The 11,705-nt window shown below is 49.9% G+C and overlaps 1 protein-coding gene across 3 annotated transcripts in view; it reads left to right on the plus strand.

The window, feature by feature from the left end:
• gli1 (GLI family zinc finger 1) overlaps positions 1-11,297 on the plus strand; it is a 51,995-nt gene extending 40,698 nt beyond the window's left edge. For 2 of the 3 annotated variants that reach the window (XM_048255439.1, XM_048255442.1), the window contains 11 exons: positions 1-80; positions 744-842; positions 1,334-1,532; positions 2,358-2,523; positions 2,689-2,796; positions 2,940-3,080; positions 3,390-3,539; positions 3,901-4,065; positions 5,273-5,515; positions 6,332-6,650; positions 7,002-11,297. The exon at positions 1-80 is cut by the window's left edge and continues 144 nt beyond it. In XM_048255439.1, coding sequence (XP_048111396.1) covers positions 1-80; positions 744-842; positions 1,334-1,532; positions 2,358-2,523; positions 2,689-2,796; positions 2,940-3,080; positions 3,390-3,539; positions 3,901-4,065; positions 5,273-5,515; positions 6,332-6,650; positions 7,002-9,538 — 4,207 coding nt within the window. In that variant the 3' untranslated portion in view covers positions 9,539-11,297. The remainder of the gene's footprint in view (positions 81-743; positions 843-1,333; positions 1,533-2,357; positions 2,524-2,688; positions 2,797-2,939; positions 3,081-3,389; positions 3,540-3,900; positions 4,066-5,272; positions 5,516-6,331; positions 6,651-7,001) is intronic. The other variant, XM_048255441.1, reaches the window with a different exon arrangement.
• The last annotated feature ends 408 nt before the right edge of the window (positions 11,298-11,705 follow it).

Below are 11,705 nucleotides of genomic sequence, written 5' to 3' on the forward strand. Positions count from 1 at the left end.
GGACTCCTACATGCGCCCCCCTCATGCCCCCCCGCCACACAGCATGCTGGGACACCGTGGGGGCATGTCTGCCGCAGAAGGTGAGACCTGCGCTGGTTAGTTTGGCCTGACATGGACAAGTTACTAACGTGATTTTCACCCTAACCTCCTGCCTATGGGGAATTATGTATAGAGCCAAGGTAACTAGAATTGGACTTATTGCAGTGGTTCTCAAAGTGTGGAGAGGGCTCCCACTAGTGGGGAGTAGACACATGACAGGTGAGGTGTGACAAGGAAGATCACACAATCAAAACAAAATAGCTCCACACAAACATGGGAGTCATAAATAGACTTACATATAACATAGGAGTCATAAATAGACTTACATATAACATAGGAGTCATAAATAGACTTACATATAACATAGGAGTCATAAATAGACTTACATATAACATAGGAGTCATAAATAGACTCACATATAACATAGGAGGCACCAAGACGGGAAATGTGATATGGAACCAAATGCCAAAATAATATTTTAACATGACCATTTTGCTGAGGTCATGGGTGAGGTGAGGCTGGAGAATTGCCCACCTCCAAAGTGGGGTATGATGGAAGAACTTTGAGTACCACTGACTTATTGTACTTATTGGGGGGGGGGTCAAGTACATTCTGAACTCTGCAGGTAAATTGTGTAGCATGGTTGACCATTTTGAATGCATCCTCACTGACCGCTCTGCTCTGCTCTGCTTCCATGGCCTCAGGAGTGAGTGGCAGCCCGTACTGCAGCCAGGGGAACCTGATGTCCCACCACAGCTTCTCCCACGGCCAGCCAGGCTCCGAGCTGCTGGGCTCTGCTGACGGTGAGGGCCGGTATTGACACTCCGCTTCGGCTAGCTCAGCACCAGCTCCAGCTCCCTCGGGGGCCTGTTTATGGGATGGAGGATTGGACTAATTATGGGATGGAGGATTGGACTAATTGCCCTGCTCTGGACTCCTCTGCTCACTCTTTCTTTCTTTCTTTCTTTCTTTCTGTTTCTTCTTTTGCATCCCCCACTCTTCTCTCTGACCTCATTTCCATTTCTATTCATGCTCTCTCTCTCTCCCTCTCTCCCTCCCTCTCTCTCCCTCCTTCTTTTTCTCTGGGTTATGTGTTTATACTTCTGCCTTTTTATACATCATGCTCATATTGATTGATTAAAGTTTTGTCACTTTTGTATATTGTAATATCTTCATCAATCATTTTAAAATCTCAAATATTTATCTCCCTCCCTCGCCCTCTCTCTCTCTCTCTCTCTCTCCCTCCCTCTCTCTCTCTCTCTCTCTGTGTCCTTTACTTCCTTCGCTCCGCCAGGCTCTCGATTCTCCACTCCACGCTCCATGCTGAAGTTGAGTAAGAAGCGCGCCCTGTCCATCTCTCCGCTGTCGGACGCCAGCGTGGACCTGCAGACGGTCATCCGCACGTCGCCCAACTCCCTGGTGGCCTTCGTCAACTCACGCTGCGGCCCCAACGGTGCCAGCTCCTACGGGCATCTGTCCGTGGGTGCCATGAGGTCAGCCTCTCACCCATCCCCTACCCATCCCCAGTGCCCACACACACCCCTACCCATCCCCAGTGCCCACACACACCCCAACCCATCCCCAGTGCCCACACACACCCCTACCCTTCCCCAGTGCCCACACACACCCCTACCCATCCCCTACCCATCCCCAGTGCCCACACACACCCCTACCCATCCCCAGTGCCCACACACACCCCAACCCATCCCCAGTGCCCACACACACCCCTACCCATCCCCGCACCATCACCAGTCCCCACACACACCCCTTAAATTGAGCCACCATAATACCCAGATACACCCCATAAAATGACCTACATATAAATAGTACATTCAGATAGCGTACATCTCAAAACTTCTACTAGCGGAGGGACAAGGTGCGAGTGGCCTATCCTGCACAGCCCAGCACTGTACCATATGGGGGTCTCAGTGCCCATGGGGACGAATCCGGTCTGGGGTCAATTCCCTCTCCCCCTCACTTCCTGTCCCTCTCCACCATCCAATCGATATCAAGGCAGAAAGGCCCAAAATAATATACCTTATTATAGAATATACCTTATACAATATAAACCTAATTATATAATATACCTTATGCAATACAGTATATACCTTAATATATAATATACCTTATGCCAGCATGCCATGGAACTTGTAGGGTATGAATGTGAATATTGACCATTGTTTCTCCCCCCATATTACAGCACTTCAATCGTACACTTGTCAACAGACCCTGCAATGGAATGATAACTGCATAACAAAACTAACATTAGCATACTTAACATTTTTTAAGTAATTTCAAACATTTATCTCTGCCTGCAGTCCGTCCATGGGTTTCTCCGGTTCTATGAGCTACCAGTCCCGGCCGCAGGGTTCCATGTATGGAGGGAACACTCCCCTAGGCCACCACCAAGGACCCTGCCACACACCTCCTCTCCGGTTACCACCTCACAACCCCAGGCTCCATGCCCCTCCAAAGCATGGTCATGTAAGACCTCTCTCAGTCTCACTCATCAGTCTGTGTGTGTGTGTGTGTGTGTGTGTATGTGTGTCTGTGAGTGTGTGTGTGTGTGTGTGTGTGTGTGTGTGTGTGTGTGTGTGTGTGTGTGTGTGACATCTGTGTGTGACATCGTCTGTGCTGTGCTCTCCGTAGATGAAGACAGAGCCAGTGCTGGGCAGTGTGATGGACAGCATCAACATGAAGAGTCTGGAGGAGCACTCGGAGGGAGACGTGGCCAGCCCGTCCTCAACAGGGACGCAGGTAAACAATATGTGTGTGTGTGTGTCTCCATCAGTGAAATTCATGTGTGTGTGTGTGTGTGTGTGTGTGTGTCCAGGTATTGTACACTTCACACATTTCTTTAAGTATAATAACCGTATTGTGCTTGTGCTTGTGAAACCCAGGATCCTCTGCGTGGTCTTCTGGAGGGGCATGAGGATCTGGACAAGGATGACGGCAAGCCAGAGCCCGAGGCCATTTACGAGACCAACTGCCACTGGGAGAGCTGCAGCAAGGAGTTCGACACCCAGGAGCAGCTCGTGCATGTAAGAGAGCGGAGCAGGAGAAATAAACAATATACAAGATATTTAATTTGAATAAATCAAATAAAGCAGTATTCTTTTGGATGAAGAGTGTTGTGTGGACGTGTTAAAAATTGGATCTAATAAAAGCAAAGCTTTCAAAAAGCAAAATAAAGCTTCTAAACAAAGTTGTTTGTCATCGATTACAGGAACCCTTAATGTAACTTGTCTCTCTCCCTCTCTCTCTCTTTCTCTCCCTTTTTCACTCTCTCTCTGTCTCTCTCTCTCTCTCTCTCTCTCTCTCTCTCTCTGTCTCTCTGGCTACGCTCTCAGCACATAAATAACGAGCACATCCACGGTGAGAAGAAAGAGTTTGTGTGCCACTGGCTGGACTGCTCCCGGGAGCAGCGTCCCTTCAAGGCCCAGTACATGCTGGTGGTGCACATGCGCAGACACACCGGGGAGAAGCCACACAAGTGCACTGTGAGTCCAGCCAGCTTTGTCATAAAAACAACTCCTCAACTCGCTCCTCAAATACTCCATGCACGATAGAGACAGTGCCAGAAACACCATTCTGTCCATGGAATGGAATGATTTTCAATTAATGGAATGAGAACATTGCAGAACAATCAGAACAATCACAATCACAGAACATTCACAACAATCAAGTAATGTAATCAGAACATTTTAGAATGTGATTTTTGGAATGAAAGAGTATCAGAACAATCACAATCACAGAACACTCACAACAATCAAGTAATGTAATCAGAACATTTTAGAAAGTGATTCTTGGAAAGAAAGAGTATTCAAATGTTGAAATTCAAATGTGTTTGTCTTTTTTCAGTTTGAAGGTTGCAATAAGGCGTACTCACGCCTAGAGAATCTGAAGACTCACCTCCGCTCACACACTGGGGAAAAGCCCTATGTGTGTGAGCACGAGGGCTGCAATAAGGCCTTCTCCAACGCTTCCGACCGGGCCAAGCACCAAAACCGCACTCACTCAAATGAGGTACAACACTGCCCCTGCTGGTAGTGAATGACATTGCAGTTGTTCTAATAGGATATGTTTGCTTTCAGAACTCCCACTTTTCACTCTGAGACAGGATGAAGTCTCATCTCTCATGAAGTATCAGTATCAGTATTACCTCTCTGTTAATTATGAATGATTATATATATATATATATATATATATATATATATATATATATATATATATATATATTATAATGTATATTTATTTATGTACCACATTAATATTCATAATGACATGACATGGTTATTCCGAACTGAACTATCAGAAAGTGACCTTTCACCACCCGTGCCCTATTTGATCACTTTTACGTGTATGTGTCGCCTAATATCAATTACTATAAAAACCAAGGCGGCGGATTCCTAAAGAAACGCAAGCACCCATCCCATAAGGGTATCTAAATTGTCTCTGTACCAAAAATGACATTGTACAGTGACTCGAAGAGCTGTAAATGAGCTGATTACCTAGTGAGGTAGGGGTCTCGGGAAAATAAAAATGAGCCTGAATGTTATTTTCAACTCACAATACATTTTAATGTCCCTCATTGCACCTTGATGGGTCAAATGAGTGGGCAGAAATAGGTCACACCCCAGCCCTAGCACGGTAAACAAAATAAGCTATTTTGGGTAATAAATGCTCCTGGTAAGAGCCAAACCAGATTTTGTCCAAATCTACTCCTGCATGGCTACTGAAAAATGTAAGGTTCATCAATAAAATATTATTTAAAGTAACCGATTTGTCACTAGACATTAGGAAATCATGCTAATTTCAAATACTTATATCACTGACAACAGTAGTCCGGCCAGGATATCGTCATTTAAAAAAGTGAAGTTGCAGCCCTCAACTGATGTTGATGTTTACATATTTGTGTTTTAGCCTGATCCGCCACCCTTCACCTATCTAGTAATCACAAAGTCAGTGGTGTTTCGGCATCTGGGTTGCCAGCTCTGCTCTAGTTACCACATCTGCGGTGTACACCGTTCTACAGTATTTTGAAAGTGATTGTAGTACCAGTTTTGGCCAAAATCCTACACACGGTTCCTTTAAAAGTATTAATGAACAACTTTGTTTTCAAATTTTTAAATGAAAGAGGCGGAAATTGGTCCTTTTTACGATACTGAGCTAGGAATGACATAAAACTATTTGTCCTAATTTGACTAAGTTGTTGTCTTATCTCCCTGTACAGAAACCGTATGTTTGTAAGATCCCTGGGTGCATCAAACGTTACACAGACCCCAGCTCTCTCCGCAAACACGTCAAAACAGTACATGGTCCAGAGGCACACATCACCAAGAAGCACCGCGGGGACACTGGCCCTCGACCTCCAGGATCTGCCATGACCCCTGGTGGTCAAGGTGGTGAATTGCTCCAGGAGAAGGAGGAAACTCGCAGGGAGGACTGCAAACTCCTGGCCCCAGAGAATGCCCTGGTGAGAGCCCTGTCATTCATTCAAAATAGAACAGTGGATCTGTAACCCGGGCGAAAGTTATATTTTGTTTTCAATCAATGTATGATAACTTGTTAATGATTTAAAGTAATGTGTTTAATCCCTGTGCATGCATTCAAATAAATCAGAAGTTTTCACAAAAAGTTCTTCTGTGCAATATACCAGCATCCATAATGAGGAATTTAAGTAGATTTATAAGCATGAATGGTCACATAAAGTATAAACTTTACATAAAGTATAAACTTTACATAGTCCGCTCACAGTCTGAGATAGTCAGACCTACAGATGCTCAGATTATCAACAAACTATCTGTTGATACTCTGTTGACCATAATTTATGGGTTATGGTTAAGGGTTGGATTTGGTTAAGGTGATGTTCAGTCATTGTTCAACAACAATTGTACATACTCAACTTGAACCTTGCCAGATGATCCGATAAATCTCTGTGGGCGGACTATCCTAGTGAAGAGGCACCACAAGACCTGTTAAATCTCTGAGGGCAGACTATCCTAGTGAAGTGGCACCACATGACCTGTTAAATCTCTGTGGGCAGACTATCCTAGTAAAGTGGCACCACATGACCTGTTCTCTGTGGGCAGACTATCCTAGTAAAGTGGCACCACATGACCTGTTCTCTGTGGGCAGACTATCCTAGTGAAGTGGCACTACATTATCTGTTAAATCTCTGTGGGCGGACTATCCTAGTGAAGTGGCACCACATGGACAGAGCAGATAGGACCATATGGAGGACTTCGTCTAACACCCCACTTCTGTCTCTCTCTCCATGTGCTCTCTGTAGAAGTCCCAGCCCAGTCCTGGCGGCCAGTCGTCCTGCAGCAGCGAGCGCTCTCCGCTGGGCAGCGCCAACAACAACGACAGTGGCGTGGAGATGAACCTGAACGCGGCGGGCAGCCTGGAGGACCTGACCGCGCTGGAGGACGCAGCAGGGACCACAGGGGCCGGAGAGGCCAGCGGCGGGGCAGGCTCGGGGGGCATGGGGATGTCCGCTCAGGCCCTGAAGAGGCTGGAGAACCTGAAGATCGACAAGCTGAAGCAGATCCGTCGGCCAACACCCCCTGGACGAGGCGTGGGCAACAGTAAGCTGCCCACTCTCAATGGTAAGAGGTTTGGATGTTATCCTACCTCACCAGCCATCCATGTCTGTGTCGTATGCTTTGTATATGTTGTCACACCAGGTACTTTTACCTCAATTAGTTAAACAGTAAAAAATGGACCTATAAATAGCAACAGTGAAGAAATAACTGTTTTGACATAATGTCAAAAATGCCAATACTTTGTGTTGCTCTCATACATTCTATACCGCATACATTTCTAGGTCATTTTTTAATCTTCTTAACCACCAATCCTACACGTAGCACCTTTAAGACATGTGCTGATGTACCCTCATGGTAACTCTGCCAGTGCTAATGTGACTGCTAACTGTGCCGGTCTGCTGTGTCTGTCCTCAGCATCTGGTGGGGACGTGATGGGGATGTGTGCCCCGTCTCCAGTTCTGTCTAACCGGCGTGTGATGGAGCTGTCCAATCATGAGGTGGGTGCCGGGGGAGCTGGGGGCATGCCGTGCCCAGCCAACGACCGCCGCGGAAGTGGCACCAGCAGCCTGAGTTCCGCCTACACGGTCAGCCGGCGCTCCTCGCTGGTGTCTCCGTACCTGTCCAGCCGACGCTCCAGCGAGGCGTCCCAGGTGGGTGCGGGCGCGCCGGCCCACTCTCAAGGCATGATGGGTCAGGAGTCGGGGGGCGACCCGCTGTCCCCCGAGATGAACCGCAGGGCTGTGTCGTGCCAGGGGTCGGGAGGTCTGCCGGGCTTGCCCAGCCTCACCCCTGCCCAGCAGTACAACCTGAAGGCCAAGTATGCCGCCGCCACTGGGGGGCCTCCACCCACCCCTCTGGCCAACATGGAGCAGCCGGGCACCCCTGGCCGGAGAGTGGGCTTCATGAGCGAGTACCACTGCCAGCCTCTGCCACCTTATCTCCAGCAAGGGGCTGGGCGCAGGCACAGTGCCAACACCGAGTACGGCACGGGGGTGATGTATCCCCACCAGGCGCCGGGCAACGCCACCAGGCGAGCCAGCGACCCGGTCCGCTCGGGCGCGGCCGATGCCCAGGGCCTTCCCAAGGTGCAGCGCTTCAGCAGCCTCACCAACGTGTCCATGATGAGCCGGCGGAACGCCAGCGTCAACCTGATGCACTGCGGCTCCGACGCCAACATCGCCCGGCACATGTACTCGCCGCGGCCGCCCAGCATCACCGAGAACGTCATGATGGAGGCGCTGGCCATGGAGCCGCACGGCGGGGGCAGCGGAGAGCCGCGGGACCACGGCATGATGATGGGCCAGGGCCACATGGGCTACCAGCAGCACCACCACCACGGCCCCAACAGCCAGCTGTCCCCTGGCGCAGAGAGCATGGGCTGCCCCGACCTGGCGTACCAGTCCGGCCAGGCGGGCATGCAGGGCCACTACGGAGGCCAGATGGGGCAGGTGGACATGTCCAACAGTTTGCTGCAGCAGGCAGAGTATGGCATGAGCACCTGCCAGCTCAGCCCCTCGGGGCCCAGTTACCCCAGCCTAGGGCAGGGAAGTGGCGGAGAGGGCATAGGTGGGCCGTGGGGCGGCGATGGCACCCAGGTGCAGGCAGGGATGCAGTTCCAGGATCAGGGCATGCAGGGCTCGCACTACCCTCAGCAGGCCGTGTACGGCGGCACGGACGTCTGCCACCAGAAGGTCACCATCAAGCCCGAGCAGCAGTTCCACCCGTCCATGTCCACCCACAGCGCCTGCCAGAACGCCAAGCCCTTGCTCGCCCAGCGCCAGCTCTCCCAGCCGGGCGCCATGCCCCTCTCCCCCCAGGCCTACGCTCAGCAGCACCCGGCCGCCCAGGGCGTGATGGCCAGACCCTCCGCCGTCAGCTGTGACTTCCAGGGCCCGATGGAGACCCAGCAGCAGCAGCAGCAGCAGCAGCAGGGATCCTTCCCTGCCAGAGGGGCCGTGAGCCTGGGTTGCGCGGGCTCCTCTCTGGCCGAGGCCCGGAGGTCCCAGACGCCCATGCTGCAGGTGAAGGAGATGATGGTGCGCAACTACGTGCAGTCGCAGCAGGCGCTCATGTGGGAGCAGCAGATGGAGCAGCAGCAGAAGGCAGGCGGCGTCGGTGTCGCCGACAGCATGGACGTGAGTGGACAGCATAACTCCATGATGCAGCAGCAGCAGCAGCAGCAGCAGCAGCAGGCTCACAACATGTACCCTGCCGCTAATTACCCAGCGTACCCCAACCAGAACCTCATGAGCCCCCCCGCCGGCGGCAGCTCCGTGCCCCCCAAGGAGCAGATGGTGGGCCTGGCGGGTTCCTGCTACGGCCAGGACATCGTGCCCAGGCCACCACAGAGTCGGAAGCCCCTGAGCCGCCAGAACAGCCTCTCCCAGCAGAGTGGGGCGTACCTGGGCAGCCCGCCTCACCTCAGCCCCAGGGCCCATGCCGCGGCCAGCCCTCGGAGAGCGGTCCGACTCCCGCCGGTCCAGACCCAGCAGCAGCCGCAGCAGCTTCCTGACAACTTCCCTGGCCACAACAACAACAACAACGGCCCCATGTACTACTCCGGCCAGATACACATGCACCACGACATGGAGAAGCCGCTGTCCCACCCCAGCACCCAGGCCGGCTCCTGCCTCAACCAGATGGGGGCCGTGGTGGACCCAGGGTCCAAACCTCTGGGCTACGCCGAGACAGGGCCCATCTCCAACACGCTGGAAAACCTCGACCTGGAGAACGCCCAGATTGACTTTGCCTCCATCATCGACGACCAGGACCCTTCGTCCTACAGCCCCATCAACCCTCCGCTGTCCTCGTCGCAGGCCTCGTCCCGTCTGACCACCCCCCAGACCTCGATCCCGCAGCCTTCCGGCCTGTCCAACATGGCCGTGGGCGACATGACGACCATGCTGACTTCCCTCGCCGGGGAAAACAAATACCTGAACACACTATCGTAGAGAGAAAGAGAGAGAGAGAGGAAGAGAGAGAGAGAGGAAGAGAGAGAGAGGAAGAGAGGCAGAGGAAGAGAGACAGAGGAAGAGAGAGAGAGAGGAAGAGAGAGAGAGAGGAAGAGAGGCAGAGGAAGAGAGGCAGAGACTTGCTGTCCCTTTGCCCTCCCACACACTTGTGCTTGGCCCCTGCGTGAGCTCACAGACTCAAGGACTGACTACAGTCAGTGGCCTTCAGACGAAACCAAAGGTGCCTATCTATCTATCTGTCTGTCTGTCTCGCTCCCCGAGAAGAAGACAGCACTGCTTGCGCTCTCCAGGAAGATGACCTTCTGTTTGTTTCCTCTGTTTTTGTTTGTTTGTTTGTTTGTTTTGTTTTTGTTCCATTTTGTTTGAAAGTGAATTCCAGAACTTTTTTTTTTTCCATCGGGTGTCACCCTAAACCTGGGGCATTCCAGAGACAGATAGCAGGAAAAGCAACAGTGATGCTGACAACAATGTGAGCAGTGTAAATAGCCTAAACATTTATATATGCATTTTATATGACGATGTTGATTGAGAACAAGTCAACAGCTTCAGCTAATGCCCCTCCGAGCGTGGAGGCAAACCTTGAAAGAGTGTAAACTCTATCTTAGGAGTGTCTTTATTGACTGAAAACTGTACAATCCCAGGGAAATATTTTGCGGAACAGTCACAAATAGCAGTATTGTAGAACATGATGATATCATCACAGTATTCAGATAAAAATACACAGGCCAGCAACACTCTCCACATAATGACTGAGAAATGTGTGAGAGAGCCTTTAGACTCAGACACAAACACCAGATGCATATGCATAATGACTTGCCATAATGTGTCTTCGCTTTATTCTAGTTACTGACTTGTGGTTCCGTTTAGGTCATTGGAGGTATTGGCAGGATGGGCGGATCGGTAAAACAAAGACGTGGATGTAGAGGAGGACAGAATGTGCCTAGTCCTCGATCCACCCTCTGAGCAAGTGAGCGCAGTATTTCAGGCTGAAACGATCTGCTCAGCAGACCGTCCAGCCTACGGGCATTTTTTTTTTTAACATTTTTTGCTGAGAGGTCTTTTCTTAATATGAAACAGAAACGCTTATTTCGCAGGCATAGTCATGCAGTTTCTTTTATTACAAAAAAGTCACATTATGGTACTATTGTTAAGCCCCTGTAGATTTCTGCCAAGCTCAGTCAGGCGGTCCGGTCTCCTGACGAGACTCTCGCGCACCAGCAAAGCTCACGTCATGCTATTGCACTGATCGCAGCACTGAGTGACCAGAACTTAGCTTTTGACATCTGAAACATACACATAGGTGTGTTGCCGCTACACTGTAAGAGTTCCCCATTCTGACAATGCTGGTGTTCACGTGTTTTTTTGGGGGGTAAACAGGTTTAAATCTGTTCAGGAGATGGAGTTCTAGGTGGCTGTGTTTGCGCTTTGTTAGTAAATCCAGCCCAGTTCAGTACTGTGGAGGGCCCTGTCATCTGACCTGGCAAAGGGGCATACTAAGAACACTGAGCAGTCTCTCCCTCTCACTGTGTATGGCATACCAAAGATATTTTAGAGTGGATTATATTTGAACAAAACTGTGTGCAACGACGTCTGCCTCGAAAAGAGTCGTCTCAGACACAGCAATAAATATTGTGATCATGGGTTGATAGTGCTGTCACATAGAATGTAATGTTTTGTGTACAGGCAAAATAACATTTCCTTTTTGTTTGTCAACAACAATAACAAGTACCCTTATGGATTTGCATTTGTCTGTGTGTGTTTTTTGTATCTGTCACAGTATGATCCGTTTTTGCTGGCAAAAGAACATTAATTTAGTAACAAAAGATATAATAGTAGCATTTACTACGCCTATACAGGAAAGCCAAGTGATATATTTTTGCGTACCATTTTCTACATTTTTATACAAACGTACTATATTTTACCAATTTATAAATAAACATGTTCAGCCTGTGATGGATTCTAAATGGCTTATGTGTTTGCTTTTTATAACTACTTGGGGTCCTTGTTTCATCTCACCTTGCAGCAATGGTAATCATACTGCAGTACCTCTGTGAGGTCACTAGGGGTCATCATCACTCATCTAATGCTGAAGAATCGGCTTATGGTTTTGTCATCTTGCTCATCATGAGATCTTGGACCAAGGAGT

Source organism: Alosa alosa, chromosome 10, assembly GCF_017589495.1.
Source record: "Alosa alosa isolate M-15738 ecotype Scorff River chromosome 10, AALO_Geno_1.1, whole genome shotgun sequence".
Lineage (NCBI taxonomy): Eukaryota > Metazoa > Chordata > Actinopteri > Clupeiformes > Clupeidae > Alosa > Alosa alosa.